Source organism: Hyperolius riggenbachi, chromosome 5 (genome assembly GCF_040937935.1).
Source record: "Hyperolius riggenbachi isolate aHypRig1 chromosome 5, aHypRig1.pri, whole genome shotgun sequence".
Taxonomy (NCBI): Eukaryota; Metazoa; Chordata; class Amphibia; order Anura; family Hyperoliidae; genus Hyperolius; species Hyperolius riggenbachi.
Genome location: NC_090650.1, coordinates 310768227 through 310792100, shown reverse-complemented (window position 1 = coordinate 310792100; position 23874 = coordinate 310768227). Strand labels below are relative to the sequence as shown.

Below are 23874 nucleotides of genomic sequence, written 5' to 3'. Positions count from 1 at the left end.
TGGAATAAATTTTTGACTGCAGTGCCGGCCTCTTCTCCTCTCTCTCCTTCTCTTTAGGAGATAAATTGGTAATCATTTAATCAAACTGTAGGGTAATACGTTTCCAAAATAACAAAAATCACATCATGAGGTAGACCAAAATTATATAAAAATATATAAATAAGACTATCACCTGTTGGTGGTTTCCAATTGTTTTTACTACTGTGTGGTGTTATTTTTCAATAAAGAATAGTTCATTATTTTGAACTACCGTATTTTCCGCCGTACAAGACGCACTTTTTCTCCCCTCAAAATGGGGAGAAAAAGTCCCTGCGTCTTATACGGCAAATGCAGGGAATCCCCGACTTACGAACACCCGCCGATACGAACCGCCGGTATGTAGGGGATTCCCTGCATTCGCTGAGTTGTGTGGTCTGCTCCCCTTGCAATTCGATAGGTGCATAGGTGTATGTATATATCCCTGGCTCACCCCGTGTGGCCGCTTCCCCTCACGGACTCAACTCCCCTGTCCGTGTCCGCTTTCCTCCCGGCATATATTGCTACATTCCCCGCATGTGTGGGCTCCCCTCCCCGCTTGCGTGTGCGCTGCCCCCGGGATCAGTATAGCAGTAGCAGTCTTACTTTACCAGCGGCTCCCGGGATCGCAGACCTGGTCGCTTGTCTCGCCACTCCTCTAGTGATGGCTTCTGCAATACGCGTCATCAATACAGTCATCACTAGAGGAGCGGCGAGACAGGCGACCAGGTCTGCGATCCCGGGAGCCGCTGGTAAAGTAAGACTGCTACTGCTATACTGATCCCGGGGGCAGCGCACACGCAAGCGGGGAGGGGAGCCCACATATGCGGGGAATGTAGCAACATATGCCGGGAGGAAAGCGGACACGGACAGGGGAGTTGAGTCCGTGAGGGGAAGCGGCCACACGGGGTGAGCCAGGAATATATACATACACCTATGCACCTATCGAATTGCAAGGGGAGCAGACCACACAGCTAGCGGGGAAACCTATAGATACATGGGGGACACCTGAGGGCACACCTATAGACACATGGGGGGCACCTAAGGGCACATGGGGACCACACTGGGGACTCCAGAGGACACATGGGGGACACCTGAGGGCACACCTATAGACACATGGGGGGCACCTAAGGGCACATGGGGACCACACTGGGGACTCCAGAGGACACATGGGGACCACACAGAGGACTCCTGAGGACACCTGGGAGCACCTGAGGCCACATAGGGGACATCTGAGGCCACATGGGGGAACACCTGAAGCCACATGGGGGACACCTGAGGGCACATGGGGACCACACTGGGGACTCCTGAGGGCACATGCGGGACACCTAAGGGCACATGGGGACCACACAGGGGACTCTTGAGGACACATGGGGGACACCTGGGAGCACCTGAGGGCACTTGGAGGACATTAATTGAAGGAGAATATCTACAAGACGCTCCTGAATATAGGCGCACCAGGTTTAGTATTTTTTTTTTCTTCCATGGTTTTTGCCCTCTAAACCTAGGTGCGTCTTATATTCCGGAGCGTCTTATACGGCGAAAAATACGGTAGTTTGGTGATGCCTATGGGATCATTCTTCCTAACCACTTCAGTACCAGCAGTCTAGCTCCTTAAGAACCATAGACCAGTGGTGCAAAAAACAGAGCTTACCGACGTCAAATTGCACGAACCTACCACTACCGCCGATTGTGCCGCTCTCCCATCACTGAAGCTCACTCGCTCTGCCTTTACTATGACAACAGAGCACTGTGAGCCAGTCAGGAGCCAATGAAATCGCTCCTGACCGGCTTACAGAGCTCTACTGTCATACTGACAGCAGGGCGAGTGGACTGCTGCAGTGGGGGAATGGCACAATTGGCGGAAGCAGCAGGAGTGTGAGGAAGGCTTACAGAGCTCTGCTGTCATACTGACAGCAGGGCGAGTGGACTGCTGTAGTGGGGGAGTGGCACAATTGGCGGAAGCAGCAGGAGCGTGAGGCAGGCTAATTGAACTCTATGCCCTGGCAGGGATAACAGCTCCCAAACAGGTTGCAGATTTCAATTATAGCGGCCCAGAAGTGGTTTTAAACAGTTAACATTTTAGTGGTAATTTTGTATTACTGAATTCTAGCCCCATCCATTAGAATATAGCTAGGGCTGCTTTTTGTATTTGGTAATAGACTAAATTCTCCCTCAACATCCTATATCCAAAATACTCCAAGGTAAAGAGCTTAAAGAATATCTGTAATTACTATTTACCACACCACTTTTCATGCAAAATGATAGAATCAATTAGCATACAGTTTGGTTCAGTTCGTCACATTCACACCTTTTGTCAAACATGAGTTCCCCTTTAATCACTGCTGGCGATATCACCACACAATAATCCGGGTTCTTTCATTTAGTTCACTAAAGTACAAATTGCTATTGCATCAAATTCCAGGTATTCCAACCACAATCTTCTTTGCATATGCAAAACAATGTAGAAAATTTAAACTCAGTGTAATAGTCCCCCACTATAGGGGTTAAATATTAAGATCTGATACAGAAGATTAAAGAGGAACTGAAGAGAGAGGTACAGTGGGTTGCAAAAGTATTCGGCCCCCTTGAAGTTTTCCACATTCTGTCACATTACTGCCACAAACATGAATCAATTTTATTGGAATTCCACATGAAAGACCAACACAAAGTGGTGTAAACATGAGAAGTAGAACGAAAATCATACATGATTCCAAACATTTTTTTACAAATAAATAACTGCAAAGTGGTGTGTGCATAATTATTCGGCCCCCTTTGATCTGAGTGCAGTCAGTTGCCTATAGACATTGCCTGATGAGTGCTAATGACTAAATAGAGTGCACCTGTGTGTAATCTAATGTCAGTACAAATACAGCTGCTCTGTGGGGGCCTCAGAGGTTGTCTAAGAGAATCTTGGGAGCAACAACACCATGAAGACCAAAGAACACATCAGACAGGTCAGGGATCAAGTTATTGAGAAATTTAAAGCAGGCTTAGGCTACAAAAAGATTTCCAAAACCTTGAACATCGCACGGAGCACTGTTCAAGTGATCATTCAGAAATGGAAGGAGTATGGCACAACTGTAAACCTACCAAGACAAGGCCGTCCACCTAAACTCACAGGCCGAACAAGGAGAACGCTGATCAGAAATGCAGTCAAGAGGCCCATGGTGACTCTGGATGAGCTGCAGAGATCTACAGCTCAGGTGGGAGACTCTGTCCTTAGGACAACTATTAGTCATGTACTGTACAAAGTTGGCCTTTATGGAAGAGTGGCAAGAAGAAAGGCATTGTTAACAGAAAGCATAAGAAGTCCCGTTTGCAGTTTGCCACATGCCATGTGGCGGACACAGCAACCATGTGGAAGAAGGTGCTCTGGTCAGATGAGACCAAAATGGAACTTTTTGGCCAAAATGCAAAACGTTATGTAACACTGCTCATCACTCTGAACACACCATCCCCACTGTCAAATATGGTGGTGGCAGCATCATGCTCGGGGGGTGCTTCTCTTCAGCAGGGACAGGGAAGCCTGGTCAGAGTTGATGGGAAGATGGATGGAGCCAAATACAGGGCAAACTTGGAAGAAAGCCTCTTGGAGACTGCAAAAGACTTGAGTCTGGGGCGGAGGTTCACCTTCCACAGCAGGACAATGACCCTAAACATAAAGCCAGGGCAACAATGGAATGGTTTAAAACAAAACATATCTATGTGTTAGAATGGCCCAGTCAAAGTCCAGATCTAAATCCAATCGAGAATCTGTGGCAAGATCTGAAAACTGCTGTTTACAAACGCTGTCCATCTAATCTGACTGAGCTGGAGCTGTTTTGCAAAGAAGAATGGGCAAGGATTTCAGTCTCTAGATGTGCAAAGGTGGTAGAGACATACCCTAAAAGACTGGCAGCTGTAATTGCAGCAAAAGGTGGTTCTACAAAGTATTGACTCAGGGGGCCGAATAATTACGCACACCCACTTTGCAGTTATTTATTTGTAAAAAATGTTTGGAATGATGTATGATTTTCGATCCACTTTTCACATGTACACCACTTTTTATTGGTCTTTCACATGGAATTCCAATAAAATTGATGCATGTTTGTGGCAATAATGTGACAAAATGTGGAAAACTTCAAGGTGGCCGAAAACTTTTGCAACCCATTGTATATGGAGGCTGCTATGTTTGTTTCCTTTTAAGCAATACCAGTTTCCTGGCAGCCCTGCTGATCCTCCGCCTCTAATACTATTAGCCATAGCCCCTGAACAAGCATGCAACAGATCAGGTGTTTCAGACTTTAAAGTCAGATCTGACAAGACTAGCTGCATGCTTGTTTCTGGTGTTATTCAGATACTACTGCAGAGAAAAAGACCAGCAGGGCTGCCAGGCAACTGGTACTGATTAAAAGGAAATAAATATGGCAGCCTCCGTATACCTCTTACTTCAGTTCCCCTTTTAACTTCCCTCCTGCAGGATTCCACCACAGAAAGATCTTAGCAGGCATATAACAAACAAGAGTAATTACAGAGCTCCAGCCGGCAAGTTCTTATACTCTTTATTATTATTTAGTACTTATATAGTGCCGACATATTTCGCAGCGCTTTACACAGTATATAGTCTTGTCACTTGCTGTCCCACAGTAAGTGACACACTCTAAAGGTAGCCATACACTGGTCGATTTGCCATCAGATTCGACCAACAGATAGATCCCTCTCTGATCGAATCTGATCAGAGAGGGATCGTATGGCTGCCTTTACTGCAAACAGATTGTGAATCGATTTCAGTCTGAAACAGATTCACCATCTGCTGAGCTGCCGCTGTCGCCTGTCTCTCCCCCCCCCGCATACATTACCTGAAGCCTGGTCCCGGGCATCTTCTCCGCATCACGGCGTCCGCGTATAACTTTCTGTCACTCCAATGACAGCGGAAGTTCAAATAGAACGCCCTCTATTTGTACTTCCGCTGTCACTGCAGTGACACAGGAAGTTATACACGGATGCCGTGATGCAGAGAAGATGCCAGCCGGAAGCCAGCTTCAGGTAATGTATACCTGCGTCGATCGTACGCCGCTAGCGATGCGCTCCCTACCCGCGGGCGATCGATGGTAATTTCCTGCACGGAGCGATCGACGGGACCGATCTATTTTGGGCCAAAATTGATCAAAATGTAGCATTTAGCGTGAACGATTTGACAGCAGATTCGATCCCAGTGATCGAATCTGCTGTTGATCGGCGGGTAATCGGCCTAGTGTATGGCCAGCTTAAGTCTCACACTCTCACAATCCCTACCATAGTTATGCGTCCATCGTAGTCTAAGGTAAATTTTTATTGGAAAGCCAATTAACTTATCTGTATGTTTTTGGAATGTAGGAGGAAACTGGAGGGCCCAGAGGAAATCCACACAGACACAGGGAGAACCAACATACTCCATGCACATGGTGCCCTTGCTCAGATTTGAGCCTACAAGGCAAGAGTATTATACCCAGTGCTGCAAGGCAAGAGTGCTATCTGCTATGCAACTGTGCTTCCCATGCTTGTGGACTTTTCTCCACTCAAGTAAGGGGAACAGTCCTCTTGCACAGTTAATGCATGGCAACCCTGTCCTCTTCAGTGTATCTTGAAGCTGTGGTGTGCATAGGGTCTCAAAAATCCCCGTTTGTCATAATTATAGGCAACGTTTCCACGTTAGTGGGTTCCTCCCTCATGGCTACTTGGTTGACTGACCAATTAGACAAGAATGTATGATCATGGTGGATTAGGTCACACTCACATGAATGTTTCTAAATCAATTGTTCAAACACCCAGAATTGAAGATTTTAGGCATTATTTACAAATATTTAATATTCATAAATGTCATCAAACCTTCCCAATGTCAGCCATAATGTCTACTGATATGTGGAGTGGCCAGCATTTTATTAAACGATTTCTGGATGCAAAACCTTTTAACATAGTAAAGTTGTTATTTACAATTTGCTGTTTCGCTGAATCATAATTTTTCTAGGATATTAGTCAATTTTTGCTGAAAAAAAGCTGAAAGATGCCGGCTGGACAGTTATTCAATAACATTACTGATAGGAAATCTGCTGTGTCTGGCAAAACAGCAAAGCGCTTTCTGCTTGCTGTTTAGGTTCTAAGCTATGGAATTATGATTAGATGTTTTACAAGAGTCAATTTTATTTTATTTAAAACTGAGTGACCCTTTAAAGTGGTAGTGCACTTACTGTATAACTAAGTGGAGTAATGCTCTGATCAATATTTTGCTGCATACTTCTCTTCTTGATTTTGCTACTGATTCTGTTGACATAGCAAAAACGACTCAGTGGCATGCACAGTACATGCTGATGTTAGTAGTACTTCAGAAGAGAGTAGAGAGTCAGTGTATCACCTTAAAAGCAGTGGGGAAAGTTTGAGACAGATGACTCAAGGATAGCCCAGCACAAACTGTAGCTTGTATACTGAAAGGAGCTAACTTCAAAAGAAAAGGAGTAAGCTTTCAGCTAATAAGCCTTCTTCAGACTGTATGCTCTTAAGAAGGCTTATTAGCTAAAACTTTCTTTCTTTCTTTCTTTCTTTCTTTCTTTCTTTCTTTCTTTCTTTCTTTCTTTCTTTCTTTCTTTCTTTCTTTCTTTCTTTCTTTCTTTCTTTCTTTCTCTGATATCACTCAAGGAGCCTGGGAAGAAAGGATTGTTGTCATTACAGTGAAAATGGGGTGGGGTGCAGGAGAGGCGGAGTCACTGTAAGAAGGAGGAGGTTTCTGTCAATATGCAGGGGTGAGGTGGAGATTTCACCATATGATGATGAGTTGTAGCAGTATGGGGACAAGCAGGTGTATAGAGAAGGATAGAACAATCACTATAAAGGATGGGAAAAACAGTGGAGGTGATATTGTCACTATGTTAAGGTGAGATGTCTGTATTTGGTTGGGGTCGGGAAAACATGTATTATATGAGGTAACTTTGGAGAAGAAGAGTTACTTTAGTGTAGAGCTGAAGGTTACTATGAAGGTTGCTGTAGGCGGGGCTACTTTAGTATAAGGGCCCGTTTCCACTAGCGCGAATTCGCATGCAGACAACGCATGCGGATTCGCATAAGCAATACAAGTGGATGGGACTGTTTCCACTTGTCAGTTTTCATTTGCGTTTTTATGTGCAGGATTTTTCTGCACGGTAGACCCTGCAGAATTCGCCTGCGTGTGGAATGCAGACAAATCTCAGGCAATGTATTTAATAGGGAAATCGCATGCGTTTTTTGCATGCGTTTTTTCCCGCGATTTCGCATTGAAAGTAATGTAAATCGCCACAGGCAGTGACATGGTTAAAATCGCATATACGCTGCCTATGCGAAATCGCATGCGAAATCGCGGCAAAAAACGGTGATATGCGGCGATTCCGCACCGCACTAGTGGAAACGGGCCCTAAGGGGCTAAAAACAGAGCGAAAAACCTACAGGGTTAGTTGTAGTGAGTGGGATGGAGTTAAATCGAATCAGTGGTGGAGAAGATATTCAAAGTTCTCCTGTTGGGCTCCGTTACTTGTAGCTCTGCCACCGCACCCTTTCCAGCCTTCTTTGCATTCATACTGACCTAAATATCCCTGTCTTTATCATAAAAGAGCATCTTAAAGCTCAACAATCACTTTTCTTCCAAGTTGTAAGATATTTTATTTATTTTTCCATAAGTTTGCTACATGCATAAATATTTCAGCATTAGGAAGACAGGCATGCTGTTATAACCAGTGTTCTTTAATTAGAAGAGTAATTAATTCCTTTAAATCGCAGCCGTAAAATCTGAAACCTGAACCTCATTTAATTAAATGAATCATACATAAAACAGAGGGTTGATTCCTGCTTTCCTTTCTGTGGCGCTTTAAACACCACTGAATGTTGCATTTGTTTGACAAATCCATCTCCAGGAGGGTAAAAATAATTTACATTTAAGCTAAATCGCCTCAATAAATATTTCTATCTGTTAAGTTTCTCCCATTGCTCTTATAGTAGGTAGAGTCAAGTCTTATCTGATAAAATGCATACTGATGAGGATGGAATGAGAACATCATTTCTCATGCTAGGGAAGCCATGGACCATAAATGATGGAAAGCCATGGACTGTTTTAAGTCACACATTTTCTCACCAGAGATATATTGGAAGTGTCAGTGTTGTTTTACCATAAGTGCATTAAAATGCCACCCTAATGACTGTCATTTTTCTTTCGTGATTTTTTTACATGTGTAACCGCTGAAATTGGAATGAGAAAGCAGATAGCAGACAGCACGAGTCAATGTGATGTTTTGTGGGAGAATGTGTAATATATGTCATTTCTGATTTGTGGATTATTTACTTTTCTTGAGTTTTTTTTCACACACCAAATTTTTGTTTAGGAAAATTATGTTTTAAATGATTTTATCTTGCATAACATGGCATATGTGTTGCTAATGGATGGTGTTACTTAAATATGATGTGTCACTGCAGGGAACATTGCACAGATTTTTTTTTGGGGTGGAGGGAGGATGGAGGAAAGGGGGTCAACTATTTGTTTTTTCTGTATTTCTGGACATTACCCAGTTTGCAATGTATTCCTGAGTCAGGTTTGACGTCTCTTGACAACCCTGGTGACAACCCTTGACAAAGGGTTATGTCTCTGCAGCTGCCCGGTACTGTGTTGACTTCACAGATACTCACAGAGTAAAGTCAGCTGTGTAAGATATGAATAAAAGGTACAATTCTAAAGAGATGATCAGCAAGGCTGAGTTTATATATATACGTTTTCCGCACCTAAGCAAACATAAATGTGGACCCCTTCCAAGTGCAGCAGCTGCCACCATATTCCTTGTGCGGCCCTCACTTCCGTGTATTACAAACCCTCTCTGTCATATACAGCTCCCTTGGGCAGCAGCCATGTGCTGCTCCCTACATACAGCCTCATGTTTTATCTTCCATATGCAGCAACCCTTCTTCTATGGTGATCCGCCCCTCTGACCAGCAGCCTCCCAAGACCCGGGCCATTGTGGCTTTCTGAAATCCGGCCCTAATGATCAGTGTTATTCATTCACCTGTTAGAGGTTTTAATCTTGTGGCTTAGCAGTGTATTTTCCTGTTTAGTAATATACATGGTAGAAGAATGTGCATTTGATTGTCAATTTCTAATAGGAATGCATGTTGAAAAGGTGTTTTTTTGTCAGAGCTTTCTTCTTGTCTTCTTTGCAGACCAGGTTGGCTTTCATAGTGACTTAATAAAAAGCTCAGCGGGATCTCACCAACTGTGATTGCTCTAAGTCGTTGACCTGAGAAAATGGCACGCGCTCCATATATTATAAAGCATATGGTAAAGGTGAAATGCAGAAATGAATGTCACAAGCTCTATCATTTTTTAAATAAAAATGAGTTCTAGCAGTTGCCCTCACAACCTACTGAATTAATTATTTACATTTTTCTAAAGAGTATGGTATTAAGTGGGAATTATTAGAGATTTGATAATATAGTTATCTCTGTTAGATGGCATTTTTAAAGAATACTGGCACAAAACCAAGAAGCCTAGGATAATAATACATAGGGTTTATTTATAAACTGCGATATTTTCTTTTCTAAGGCTAATCATATACTATTCATAAAGTAATCATGTATGAGGCTATTTACTGTGCAGTGTATAATTGCCCTGCAAGAGTGCATTGTTACTTCATAAAACCTATTCACAGGAGTGTCGTCATTATATACACAGAGTAATGGTGACACCTGGTAACACCCATAATGATGTCATGCTATCTTCAGTGTTTCTAGGGTTCTGGTGTGCATGTGAAGGCCGGCATGTATCTTCATTATGTGCGCAGAGCAGTGATCACATAAGGTAACACCCATCATGAATAAACATTAAAGTGTACCTGAGGGGACATGTTACATGATGAGATCAACATGTGTTCATTTTTTTTCTTTTCCTGCCTAAAAGAATTAAATGACTACTGTAGGAGTGTAGGGGGAAAAAAGAGATGAACTTACCTGGGGCTTCTAATGGTTCCCCGCAGACATCCTGTGCCCGCGCAGCCACTCACCGATGCTCTTGTCCCCGCTTCTATTTTACTTGTGGAATGTCCTACTTTAAACTGAGAAAACCACCGCACCTGCACAGCCGTGTCCTTGCTCCTGCTGACGTCACCAGGAGCGTACTGCGCAGGTGCATACTGTACTGGGCCTGCTCAATACACTCCTGGTGACGTCAGCGATCGTGTGGCCGTGCAGGCGCAGTGATTTTTTTTCGACTTTAAAGTTGCAAATTCCAGAAGTGAGCCGGAGGCGGGGACCGGAGCATCGGTTAGTGGCTGCGCTGGCACAGGACGTCTGCGGGGTACCATTAGAAGCCCCAGGTAAGTTCAACTCTATTCCCCCCTAACCCCCTACAGTATTCCTTTAATCTTCATGCATCCAAGTGAAAGCTTCTCTCTTGCTGGTACCTTATCAGGATTATAGCATTACCCTCACTGATAAGTGGAAAAAACACTGGTGGAGGCACCGTTGATGAATTAATAACTATGTGTTGGAGTATAGGTGAGAACCTATCCAGCAAAACTGCACCATTGGGCTCCTGTTTTCTCTCTCTTTACTGATAAGGCTTAAAATCCTTTCCTGCACAGAACAACTTCTGAGGGTAGAAGAGAAATTTAAAAAAAAAGGTCAAAAGATGGTTTAAACATCAATGCATGTTTATATTTGTCCTTACTATGAGTGATTATGGTTTGTTCCATCATGGAACCAACTGATCCTATGTTAAATGTAGCATCTGTTCAGACATGTGCCAACATCTCCATTGTGTCTGGGTTTCCCTTTTGTCTGTTTCAGGGACGGAATGCACATTCTGAGCAGCACAATTTTTCTAGACACCACACTGAAGTCGAACTCTACCTATGACATGTCAGATGCTTAAGACACAATGGACGTCCTTTGAACAGGGGTTCCATTCCATGGATAGCGACAGCATATGAGCAGACATTGTCCACGTCACTGAACCTTTGCAGTATGAAACCAGCCTTAGAAGAAAGATAATCAATTCATTGAACAGACATTTTCATTGAGTCGAGTTTATGGAGAAACCTGTAATTATATGGTTAATTTGTATACAGATTTATGAGTTGGCTGGTACTTATCATGTCTTACATTGCTTCGGTCTGGGGTGTGGTCCAGACATGGAAGATTGTAGCATTGTGTCGGTGCACATTTGCAGGATACAGTAGAGAGAGAGCTGTTGGAGGGAGAATGTCTAACAGATGTACATAGATTTTTGGCACAGGATATTTTGGGTGCAGCCTTTGGCTATTTTTTTTTCTTTTTTTTAGCACTTTCATTGGCTTTTGGTTTCATAGCCTAACCCTAACCCTTCTTCTTGGTGCCAACTTTGGAACTTTCACTATCCCACATTAGTAGTACCTAACCCTCTAAAACCCTTCTAAAACACAAGCTTATCACAATCAATGTTTACTTTAAAGGACAAAGGAAGTGAGAAGAATATGGAGGCTGCCATATTTATTCTCTTTTAAACAATACCAGTTGCCTGGCAGCCCATCTGATCTATTTGGCTGCAGTAGTGTCTGAATAACACCAGAAACAAGCATGTGGCTAATCCTGTCAGATCTGACAATAATGTCAGAAACACCTGATCTACTGCATGTTTGTCCAGGGTCTATGGCTAAAAGTATTAGAGGATCTGCAGGATAGCCAGGCAACTAGTATTGGTTAAAATGAAATAAATACAGCCTCCATAGCCCTCTTGCTACAGTTGTCTTTTAACTACCTCAAGACCGCATCACGCCAATATGTGTGATCGCGGCGGCAGCCCCAGGACCGCATAACGCCAATTGGTGTCAAGTCCTGGGGCCGGCTACTGCAGGAGATCGCACGCAGGCTGCGCGCGCATCTCCTGCTTGGGGGGCAGAGCTCCGCCCAGCCTTCAGTTTTTCTTTTTACTAAGTACAGCGCTGCGATCTGCAGCATCGCGGTATTGGGGAAAGCCGTGTGACACGGCTGTCTCCCGGGGGCACAAGAGAGCGATCGGCTCTCATAGGCTTAAGCCTCACCAAGCGATCACCATGATTGGCTGACTGCGTGGAGGGAGGGGAAAAAAATACAAAAATAAGTATATTATTTTAAAAATAAACAATATAAATATTAATAAAAAAAATAAACACAGGGGGGAGGATCAGACCCCATCAACAGAGAGCTATTTTGAGAGAAATAGCTTGGTCTTTAAGGGGGTTTAGCACTGTGGTCCTGAAATGGTTAAACAAGCATGAACAAGGATCAAGATGTCATCAGCACCTCTCTAATCTTGCGTTAGAAAGAATAACACTGGTGACAAATGGAATTACATGATTATACAATAAATCATAATTTTGATCTGAAATTATTGAATCAGTGAGAAATTCAGTTTTTATTTTTTCCTCCCTCACAGATGACAAACAATCTAATTCTCCATAAAAAAAATATTAATTTTAAGAATTCAACAGGCTAGACATTCATATCATGTAGAATGTAATAAAGAAGAGTATTCTGGAAGAATTAGCAAAATATTGATTTTTCACTGTGCGTAGAAAATTAATCATTAATTTATCCCCTCTAAAACTGTCAGGTTATTCATACTTCACAGAACTTGTAAGGTAGACGGTGTACCTGGAAGTAAGGACAGGAGACAACTGCATTGCACAGTTTGCACTTTGAATGCCATTAGAGCTGTGGGACTCAGTTGTTGATACATATTTATGCCTTTTGTAGTTCAGCCACATATTTCCTGTCCCTCTCCTTCCTAAAGAAACTGGCTTTCACTTACTTCAGAAATAGCCCAGCTTAAAATATACTTTGCACTTATGTGACAGACCCATGAGAAGAGCAGCACCAGAACCCATCCAGGCAGAACAATCTGTGATGTTGATCTCCGCTATGATATAAGATCACATGTCAGCTACCCGTTCCTCCTGTGAAGGCCTGTCAGGGAGCAGTCACATTCATATCCACACGGCTGTGTGGGCTGCAGCAAGCAGAGCATTAAATATTCCATCTATTGATAAAGTCACTAGATCAGGGAGAGGCCGTAAGCACTAGAATATGATATGTGTGCATAGCAGTACATTGAATATATTAGTTCATCTGTAAACACAGATTTCCTTCAGAGTTAAATCCCTCATCAGTATTAATTTCTCCCTGGGCTTCCATTAGAGAATACATTGCAAATAGAGATTTCTTTCTTTCTTGCCTTTTTTTCCAGCCAAGCAGAGCAGAAAGCAGCACACTTTTATCTATTATGCTGGTGTTGCCTGTGTCAGGGCTCATCTGCAGGCCCCTGTTGTGATGTCTGATTGGTGTCAGTGCTTTGCTAGTCAACTAGGACAGCTACTACTTACTATGTCAATGATAAGGTGCATGGTATTAATAAAAGAACGCCATCAATAGAAATTCCTTTGTGTTTAACTGACAAATTCATGTTTTATTTGACTCGCAATTTAGATATTTTAAAAGTACTTAATTATGCATTCCAATTAGACAAAATATCTTCAGGGGTGTTTGCAGCAGTGGAACTGAAGCCCTTTATACATTTATTTATTTATTTATTTATTTGGGGGGAGGGGCTGGTGGACATTTTTTGCAATATGCATCCAGCAAACTAGGGCAAATAGTTGATTTTTTTTTTTAATTTTTATTTTCAGCTGCAAATGTGTTTGGTATTTAGCAACAGGCTGAAGCTGATTCACCTAGTGACTACAGATACAAATCAGGGTCGGATTTACCGTAAGGCACTGTAGGCATGTGCCTACAGGCGTCTGATGATGGAAAGGTGGCTCACTCCCCTCCCCTAGGGCCTTCCTCCCTCCTTCCCTATGTAGAGTCCCAAGAAGAGCGTAAAAGTGGTTACTCACTCAGCTCTCGGCATTCCACTGGTGAGATCACCCTTCAGTCAGGGCACCATTAACTACTTAATACTGAGAGTACCCTATGGCTACATAATGCAAAGGAGAATTTATAGCTATCTATGACGGGCAGGGGAAGTAAGGGAGAGGTGACAGCTGGACCAGCCATCATACTTGCGGTGCAGGTTGGTGGGGGTTTGTAGGTTCATGGAGGGCAAAGTCATGGGTGCCAGGACGGGAGCAGGAAAAAATGGCGCAGGGGAAAAGATGGGGCACTTTTCCACCGATAAATGTATCCTAAAACGCTATTTACCGTTTTAATGTTAATACAGTAAAACGGTAAATAGCGTTTTAAGATACATTTATCTGCGGATCGGTGCGCCATTAGAAAAAGCAGAGGGGCTTCACTACAAACACATTTTCACATTTCCTGGAATCCTTCTTGCTAGCGTCCAAATCCATGGCAACAGATAGGAATCCGAGGCGGCCTCTGCTAGATGTTTCCCCAGTCTGGCCAATAAGGAGCACAGAGGAGGAGGGCAGAGACGTTCCACAGACACTTGCTACTACGGACACCAGTGCTTAATTATTCTTTTCTGACAAGTTCCTGCAACTGATGTAGCGCAGCGCTAAGGGTACAGACTAGGAAAAAAGTTTTGCAGGTTTGAATCTGCTCTTCACTGCTTTTTTTTTTTTTTTTTAAACGGCACTATTGTAATATTATTGTAACGTTCTTAAAATAAAAGTGTGAATGCAGAATAAGGATAAGAGACAAAGAATTGGTGGCCGCAAACTGACCAAAAATAGCGGTGATTAGTCAGAGAAAAGTCACTTCTGTGCTCATAGGCTCCTGTGATGTAAATCCAGGCCTGATGCAAATAATAATGTAAGTCACATGCAAATTCATGTATGTTGTATGCTTGGGTGGGGTAAGAAAAGTTGCATCATAATAGCGCATTATGTATGTGAGATCAGGATTCAGATACATTTTCTCATTGTAATTTGCTGGCATCGTGTTTCGCAAGACGCATGCTGGCACAAATGGAAATATAACCTAACAGCTGTCCACTTCCACTGCCGCTACTAAGTATTATGCATTTATAAATCTCCAATCTATTCTGTGGTGCTGTACGTAAAACATACGAGTAAATAATAGCTGCAAACTAGTAGCGTATAATGGAAAGAAGCAAAGGGTGGTAGAGCTTACGTAATGTTTCATTGTAATGGTGGCCTTACACAGAACCTTATTAATACCAGAACTTAAAGTGTTCCTGAGGCGACATGTGACATGATGAGTTAAACATGTGTATGTACAGTGCAAAATATATTAATAAATAGGTTGTTTTACTTGTTTTATTTTGCTGCCTGTAAGAGTTAATTTCTAGGCATGGAAGTGACAGATTCTGTCTTGTCAGCACCTTGTCAGGAATATAGTAAACGTCACTGATAAGCAGATTACAGCCATAAAAGCCATAACAGTTTTCTTGGCAGAATGCAACTTCTGAGAGTAGAGGGAGGTAGAAAAGGGTAAATAGTTACGGTATGTATCTTAACTCTGGGACACTTAGGCTGCCACTAAGCAGAGACAACAAAATATTCAATCTATTTTTTAAATGTTCAAATATAAAATAAAACCATGGGATATCTTAAAAAAAGTCATTTTAGGAGGATAAATACAATTGTTTATCTCATCAGTTTATTTTTACCTTGGCTTTCCTTTAACACCTTTATTGATGTGTTACTTTTGACCTAGAATCTCTATTTGCAACTTAACTGATGTAAGTTCAGTACTACTTTTATTTTATTTATTTTTTAAAGAAAAATTACATAGATAAATAGGTAAATGTGAAAATTACATATGAATACATACATGTTTACTACTTGTAACCAACAGGTGGGGATCATTGTAAGAGTACACTTCATTTTAGTCCCAATTTGCCGGCAAACGGTACCCAAGTCCAATAGCGATGGACTTACTGTATCAACAAGGAATTATTTATTGATGGTGATTTACAGCCTGGGCACAGGTCATACAGAATCTTCCCAAGCTTGGAAGACTACAAAGAGAGCAGATTACTTCTCTTTGTGTCTTGTGCCAATCTGGGGATCAACATTTGGAAGTGAAGATGCTGATCTGATTAGGGAAGTCCCTTTCTTATAATCAGTGTAATCACTTATGTTCCATGTAAAAACCAACCATAAATGGCAATTACGGTATGCCCAGACAGGTGCAGTGAGGGAAAGCTCTGCAATCAGATAGCCGCAGTACTCACCATCAGGTCAATGTGCTTATTCATGCTTATTTACATTAATGACATAATTACATTTAAAATATTTCAATGAAAGCAGTATTTCATATTGACTGTGCTAAACTATTGCTTCAGCCATTCATTTCTAAAAGAGTAGGCTGTGGGTTACATAAGATGTGCAAGGGAAACTGATGCAGAAGTGAAGCAGTTGCCCTGGTCAGTCAGGCAGAATATGTTTTATTTAAAGCAGATCTGAAATCAGAACTTCCCCTCTGCTCTAAAAGATATGCAACAGCATAATTGCCTTTAAACAAAAAACATGTATTTGTTACAGCTGATACAAATCCTGCAATACATCTGCAATTTGTCTACTACCTGTCTACTAACATACTGTGTTTAGAACAAGGGAATTTATGGATGCTCAAACACCAAGTTTAACCCTAACAAATCTGGCTTTGCAAATCTGGCCTAATTGGCTTATCATGAGGCATAGCTCATGCAAATATGCATTTGCTTTCGCATGCCAAACTATGCAGGGTCAAAAACCAATACCGCAAAGCGGGTTGCCCTGCGGGAATTAGTTCATTCTATATTAGCACTATCCAGGAGCGCCACGGGGAGGCTTCATAATGCCCCCTCACAACCGGGGGGGGAGGGGGGCACGGGGCCCCAAGCTCTCTCACTGCCTGGGAACCACAGCGGCACCCTGGAGGGGGAAGCTTGGTGGTGCAGGCGACCCTCCCAGGCGTGGCCAGCGCCGGGGGGGGGGGGGGGGCGTCCGCACCCACCTCCCAATATTAAAAACAGGCACTTACCTTAACGTCCATTTCGTTCTGCTACTTGTGCATTAACTTGGGGGCACCACATGGGAAAGGAGTGAAGCATGGATCGCCCCAAGCTTTGGAGCTCAGAGCTGGCTTACACACAACACTCCAGAGGGGAGGGAGGACAAGCGCAGACAGCTCACCCCAGGGCTCACACCACCTAGAGCAAGCCATCCCCCACCTGCCTCCAAAGGATACAACTAAGAAAATGCTTAGAACAAGAGAATTTATGCGTGCTCAAACACCAAGTTTAACTGGCCTAATTGGCTTATCATGAGGCATAGCTCATGCAAATATGCATTTGCTTTCGCATGCCAAACTATGCAGGGTCAAAAACCAATACCGCAAAGCGGTTGCCCTGCGGGAATTAGTTCATGCTACATTAGCACTATCCAGGAGCGCCACGGGGAGGCTTCCCAATGCCCCCAGTTGATGCACACATTTTTTCTTTGTTGAAATTAACATACTGTGTTTACCAATTAACTCTCTGCTGTGGCAATCAGCTGACACAGCTGAGAGATCAAATTACAATTTGTGCCTATGTCACACATATGAGGGAGAATACAGAATAAACTCTCTAAATATTTTCAGGGTGCATTTCTATGTTTTTCCTTCTGTCTTGTGCAAGAGTTCAGGTCCACTTTAACAGTGGAGACATGATTTGTTACTCTGTTTAGCTGTTGCCATTTTGTTATAGTTTTCTGTCTTTTCACCTGAAAAAAATCACGTATATAGTACGTTCGAAAGCAAAAGTGTTATGTCCTGATCAAGTACTGTGCCTTCAGTATTAAAAAAATATTAAGTTTCTTGATGTGACCAATACCATCACCACCAGCTTTAAATGAATTCTGTAGCTATAGTTTATATCCTTATATACAAGCCAAAGCAAAACAACCTTAGGTAAGCACAGAGGCATGTTCATGATAAATCCATATACCTATGTGTGTAGTCTATTCCACTTTGTGTTCCCCCTGGTTCCCTTAATCACTTCCTAAAACAATTGTCTTTCCTCTAAAGTCAAATCTTAAAAAGAAGAACAAGAACCAAGAGCCTCAGTATAGTGTTGTATTTTAGTCAATTGTGTAGTTCAAAGTGAACATATAAGTAGTTATACTCACAAAGATGGGTCGCCACACAGGCAACCACTGACAAGGCAGGTGGGGAGAATTATAACCTCACCCCACTCAAGTTTAAGAAGTCGCTCTCTGTAGGTAGGAAGAAATGGAGATACACCCCTCCACCAAGGGTGGACTAGACTGGTTGTAATTTTTATACAGAGGCGCCAACAAGGATAAAAATGATTAACATCCGTTTAAAATGGGGAAGTTTGGTGGACTTACCTCCCTCGAAGAAAAACCAGACTAAAGGACGTCACTGTAAATCACATTTAATACAATCTCCAAGGTGCTTTTAAATGGATTTTAATTGTTTTTATCCTTGTTGGCGCCTCTGTATATAAATTTAAATCACTCTAAAGTCAAATGTTCAGACAGGAAGGGTTCCCTCATATCACCCTCCCATTACCTCCTCTTCCTTGCTTCATGTATTCCAGTAGAGAGGGGGTGGCAGGCACTCAGAAAAGCTGTGGATGATGTGGAAGGTAGCCAATCTCAGGTATATATTCCAGCAGGAACTACGTGCTCAAGACAAAAAATGGTAGATTCATTGCAGGTCAGAAAAGGAAAAAAGCAAAGGAGTCTGGCACTGTAGTTTAATGCTGACAGCAGGTGTACAAAAAATAGAATTCACAGTGATTGTACAGGAACATGTATACACGTGAAGGAATGGTGTACTTATCGTGCTCTGCTGGAGTGGGGAGGCATCTGTGGGCGCCACAGAGGGTGGCGCCTCCGAGAGAGCGTTAGCCTCCGAGGAAGCAAGGCTCACCCCATTGCGAAACGGTCGTAAGGCCGTGCACCCTCTGGCGCCCACAGATGCCTCCCCACTCCAGCAGAGCACGATAAGTAAACCATTCCTTCACGTGTATACATGTTCCTGTACAATCACTGTGAATTCTATTTTTTGTACACCTGCTGTCAGCATTAAACTACAGTGCCAGACTCCTTTGCTTTTTTCCTTTTCTGACCTCCATGTATTCCCCTTAGTGTCTGCTGCATGCCAAGAGATGTCCCCTTAGTGAAGTGAATAGGGTGCGGAAGAGGAGGGTGATAGGAGGGAACATTGCAGAAAGCCTGCCTCTACCTGTCCAAAAATGTTACTTAAGCGGAAATTCAAAAAAACCTATGTTTGTATAGTTAATGTATTGTGACTTATGAGGTAAATATTCTGTGCAGCCAATTAGATAACAGAATTCATACAGTCGAGGGATTCAGATTTGGCATTGATTAAAGTTGGGATCTGTATTAACTGTTATTGTGACCTTAGGGCCTGGAAGCCGCTAGGAGAACTTTTGCAGAACTCACTGATCTCTGGCGATCGGCAAAATGATACACTAGTGGATCCCTTTGGGGGCGATCCCACAAGTAGTGCCACTTGCAGCATTTTGGGAGGGACCCTGGAGAAGTCAGTGGCTGCAGTAGCCAAATCATGACTGCTTGGGGAATCGCTTTGGAATTGTGTTACTTTTGGGATTCCCCAAATCACGGGTGCTTTGGGACTTGCTGCATAGCGCAAGTACTGGTTCCCAGGCCTTAGATTACCTCTTATAATTAACTGTACACTTGGATACTAGCTGTAAATTGGACATATAGGAAACTAGCTGAGAAGCGTGACACTCATATATACATTTAAGGCATGAAGTGGAATAATATTGGAACCAAGAGATTTTCTGCATTGCCTGGAACCTGTAGAATAAAAGTTACCCTGTTTCAGTTTATGCTTAATGTTAGGAATGTATTATTATGTTTTGTTTTATGTTGGCAGTGTACATTCCGCAGTATAATTTTGTGATTGACCTGTTATTAATTTTACAGGTTTACTTTGAAGTTATTACATCAGATCAACATGGATACATTGCCATAGATGAGGTGAAAGTTCTAGGACACCCCTGCAGTAAGTTATGTTTTATACATGTACATAAATATATATATTTCACAAGTAATACATTGTAATTGTTTAAGATAAACCTCTTGAGAAAATGTATGATCCAGCTAGGAATTTGTAAAGACACAGTTAAAGGACTCTTTAAAGTGTACCTGTAGTGGGTCACTTACAAAGATTTATTTGGCATAAATCACACAGCCTTTCCACCCTAGCACAGCTGGCTGTTCCTACTAACGCGGATCTGAAGAGCTTCAGTGAATTTTTGTGTTTGGCTGGACTTCCTGTTTTGAGGCTCTATTTCATGGGATTAATATGTGTCTGTGCTGTGCTTATAATACTGTACAGTGTTATAAACAGGGGTAGGTAAAAGTGTGTGTGTGTGTGTGTGTGTGTGTGTAGGGGGGGGGGGGGGGGGTAGGGGTAGCTGGCAACTTGGGTGTCCTCCGGGGGTATAAACTTGCTGCACCAAGCTGACTGGGCTGGGTGGAAGAATTTACGTTTACTTAAAGTCTATCCAAGATGTACACACCAGGGGTATTTGGTCTATGTTTAGTAGAAGCAGTAGAGTGTTGTACCGTGTTAGTCATCAGTAAAAGCAAGGAGTTTTGAATCAGGATAATACCATTTATTGGCCAGCTTAGAGTTGAATAAACAGTAAGCTTTCGGCTAATAATAAGCCTTCGTCGGACTTGGAACGTCAGATGAAGGCGTATTATTAGCCAAAAGCTTACTGTTTATTCATCTGCAAGTTAGCCAATAAATGGTATCATCCTGATAAAAACTCCTTGGTCTATGTTTAGAGGCTGTAATAAAAAAAAACAAAAAAAAACCTGCACACAATAGTCAATGATCTGGTTTCCTGGCCATCCATAGACACCAACTGAGCCAACGCGCAGGAGGAGAGAGCTCCAGGAGCAGAGGACAGTGACTGCAACAGTTGTGCTCACCAATAGTCTTGTCAGGCAAGGACAATATCTAATAAACACACTTAATCATTTTCACGGATTAAACATTCAGTATTGTTGCAGTTGTGATTTTGCCATATACAGGTTTCCTTATTTATCTGACTTTCATGATGTTGTTGCCAGAATAACTAATAGGGGCTCGTTTTACATTAATAATCAACATTCTTACCTTTGAGAAGATATAACAATAGTTTTCATCTGCTATGTTTGTTATTTGGCCTTGCTTTTTCTCATATAGCTTCACCATTCCTTTGTATTCTATGAATGTAAACTTTTAACAAGTATACAGTATATTGAGATTTCAAACAATGCAGCTCGTAAAATATTATGATGCATTACATTGCGGGGAATGTTTTAAATAGCTTCTTCTTAACTGAAAGCCACTGGCTAAGGTGACAGACATCTCCATTTATCTCAACAATCTACAACTATAGGAATTTGCTTTTATGTTATTCATACATGCTTCATGGCACTTTTGTGAGTAATCTATAGGTTTAATGCCTGCCTTTTGTAAGGCCTGTGGGACCTTGAAATTGAATTGCATATTTATTTACTTCACACATAACAATCTTTATTTATTTTCCTTTATATAGTATTGAGCAGTTCACATAACTCATTTTCTCTGGGGGCATCTGGGGGAAACTTATGCAAACAGGGAGATTACACAGACTCAATGCAGATAGTGTCATGGGTGTGATTTGAACCTGGGACCACAGACTACTAACCAGTTAACCTACGCATTGATCATATTGTACTCATCTGCAAGCCTAACAAAGCATTCACATACCGACAGGCGCTCAGGGCCGGATTTAGGCCAAGGCCACCTAGGCCATGGCCTAGGGCACCACAGAAGCAGGGGCACCAAAACAGCAGGCTAAACTGGTGCAGCATTTGCAAGCTTGCAAATGCTGCAATGCAGGGAGATCAGGCGAGTGCCTGACCGCAGTACTCTGCTGCTAGCCACCTGTGCAGCAGCCACCTTGCTCTCTGTGCACGCTTGCATTGTGGCCAGCGGCTATGGACTTGGGGAAGAGGAAGCTTCTGCACTGGAGACGAGTGGAGAAATGAGTGACACTGATGGCTACTGCGGTGTGAAGGCGAGCTGGCTGTCTATACTAAAAAGGTGGGGGTGTGGAAAAGGGAGGGATTAAGGGAGTCATCTGGCTATCTATACTGGAGGGAAAGGGGGAGGGGTCATCTGGCTACATATACTAGAGGGAAGGGGGAGGAGTCATCTGGCTACCTATACTAGAAAGAAGGGGGAGGGGTCATCTCACTACCTATACTGAAGGGGGGCGGCTGGTGACAGTGGCCTAGGGCGGTAAAGAGTACAAATCCGGTCCTGCAGGCGCTCAGACTCCAGAATCTTTTATCAGTACTGTAAAAGATCAGTGTACTGACACTCTTACTGCCTAGTACACGTCCTCCTGGTACATATTTTATGTTCTCTGCTGAAGCATCGTTCCTGTGCTACAAATGATCACTTTTTAAAAACCTCACTTAAACCTAGGGGGAGTTAAGGTTAGGAACCGCCAGAGGGGAGAATTAAGGTTTGACACCACCAGTAGGAGAGTAGGGAGAGGTTAGGTCATAGTAAAATATTGGTAAATATTACAGATAATTTGCTATATAAAGGAAGTAGTGCATTAACTGATATTTCATCATTTTTCCTGGTGCCCATTTTACTAGACGTAAAAATAGAGGTTACAGTGGGGAATAGTAGAACATCAGTATTAAAAACAATATTTTGTGGCATATCCTGGTGCCCATTTTCAACAAGTTTAATATCATTTATATTGGGCACCCTTTCTAACAGGAGCCATTATTGTATGCCCGCAAGATACAAGTGCTATTTATTTAAAAAAGACAACCAGAGTTCAGGTACTCTTTAACAATATGCTGCTCTAGTGGTCTGTGGTTTTGTTAGGAGTCCTGCACTCTTTGTTTCTCCTGCCCATGGTATCTGTTGCTTCATTTGTCTTTGCAACCTATGTATTCTCATGCACCTCAGTACTACACCAGTTGGTGAAATCATGTGCCCGGACTGCACTGAACATTTACTCTCCACCGAAACTCTCATTTTAAGGGATTCCCCCTTCCTTTCCATGGGCTTTATCATGGATTCAGTGTGTGAAAACAAATCTGTTATTTTAAAAAAGGCAAAAGTTCATTACATTGGTAGAGGGAAGTCTCTGGATCCTGCAGAGGTATTTGCAGCTGTGAACCAGTGCAGTCCTGTTTTGTTTGTGTATATTTCAGACAGAATGGGAACTTCTGTTTTGGAGAGCTATATTTACTGTTTGTCTGCAGTGGTTTGGGTCACCCCGGGCTACTTGGTTACTCTGTTGTACTGGTCCAAGCCCTATCCTATACAGCCATATCAATCCCTGTCATGTACTGATGAGGACCAAAAGTCTGAAACAGGCTGTCTACATGTGGGGTTGATGTGGCTGTGTAATATTTAAAGCTATAGGCTTGCTATACACCAGCGGTTCTGGATCCTTGCCTGGCTTACAGGGATGAAAAAGAGATCATTTGCATATTCAGTTGTGGTGCATTGTGGGTAACCACAAATGTTCACTTATAGCTGAATTATTGCAAGTCTCCTTCTGTTTTAAGAAGGCAAATGTCACCAAGCACTGCTTATTAGTAGGAGGGCTTTCTGTCTCTTTTATCCCCCTAAACATTCCTAGTGATTTGGGTCACCGCGAGCTGCTTGGTTACTCTGTATGTATGGATAGGAGACATAGGTCTACATCTGCCTGGCTGCTTACATGTGTGCTGTAAATAATGATTGTGCTCTCAACTTCTGTTTTTCAGGTAAAACGCCACATTTTGTCAGGGTTAAAATAGAAGATGTTAACGCAGGCCAGTCTGCCACATTCTCATGTACAGCAAATGGAAAGAATTCGGCAAATGACAGGCTTTGGCTACAGGTAAGTCTTTCTTT

General features: G+C 42.6%; 1 protein-coding gene across 5 annotated transcripts in view; it reads left to right on the top strand.

Annotated features, from left to right (window-relative positions):
* Positions 1-23874, top strand: part of PTPRM (protein tyrosine phosphatase receptor type M) — a 995286-nt gene that overhangs the window by 328503 nt on the left and 642909 nt on the right. For all 5 annotated transcript variants that reach the window (XM_068237197.1, XM_068237198.1, XM_068237195.1 and 2 more), the window contains exons 4-5: positions 19890-19968; positions 23745-23860. In XM_068237197.1, the coding sequence (XP_068093298.1) occupies positions 19890-19968; positions 23745-23860 (195 nt within the window). The remainder of the gene's footprint in view (positions 1-19889; positions 19969-23744; positions 23861-23874) is intronic.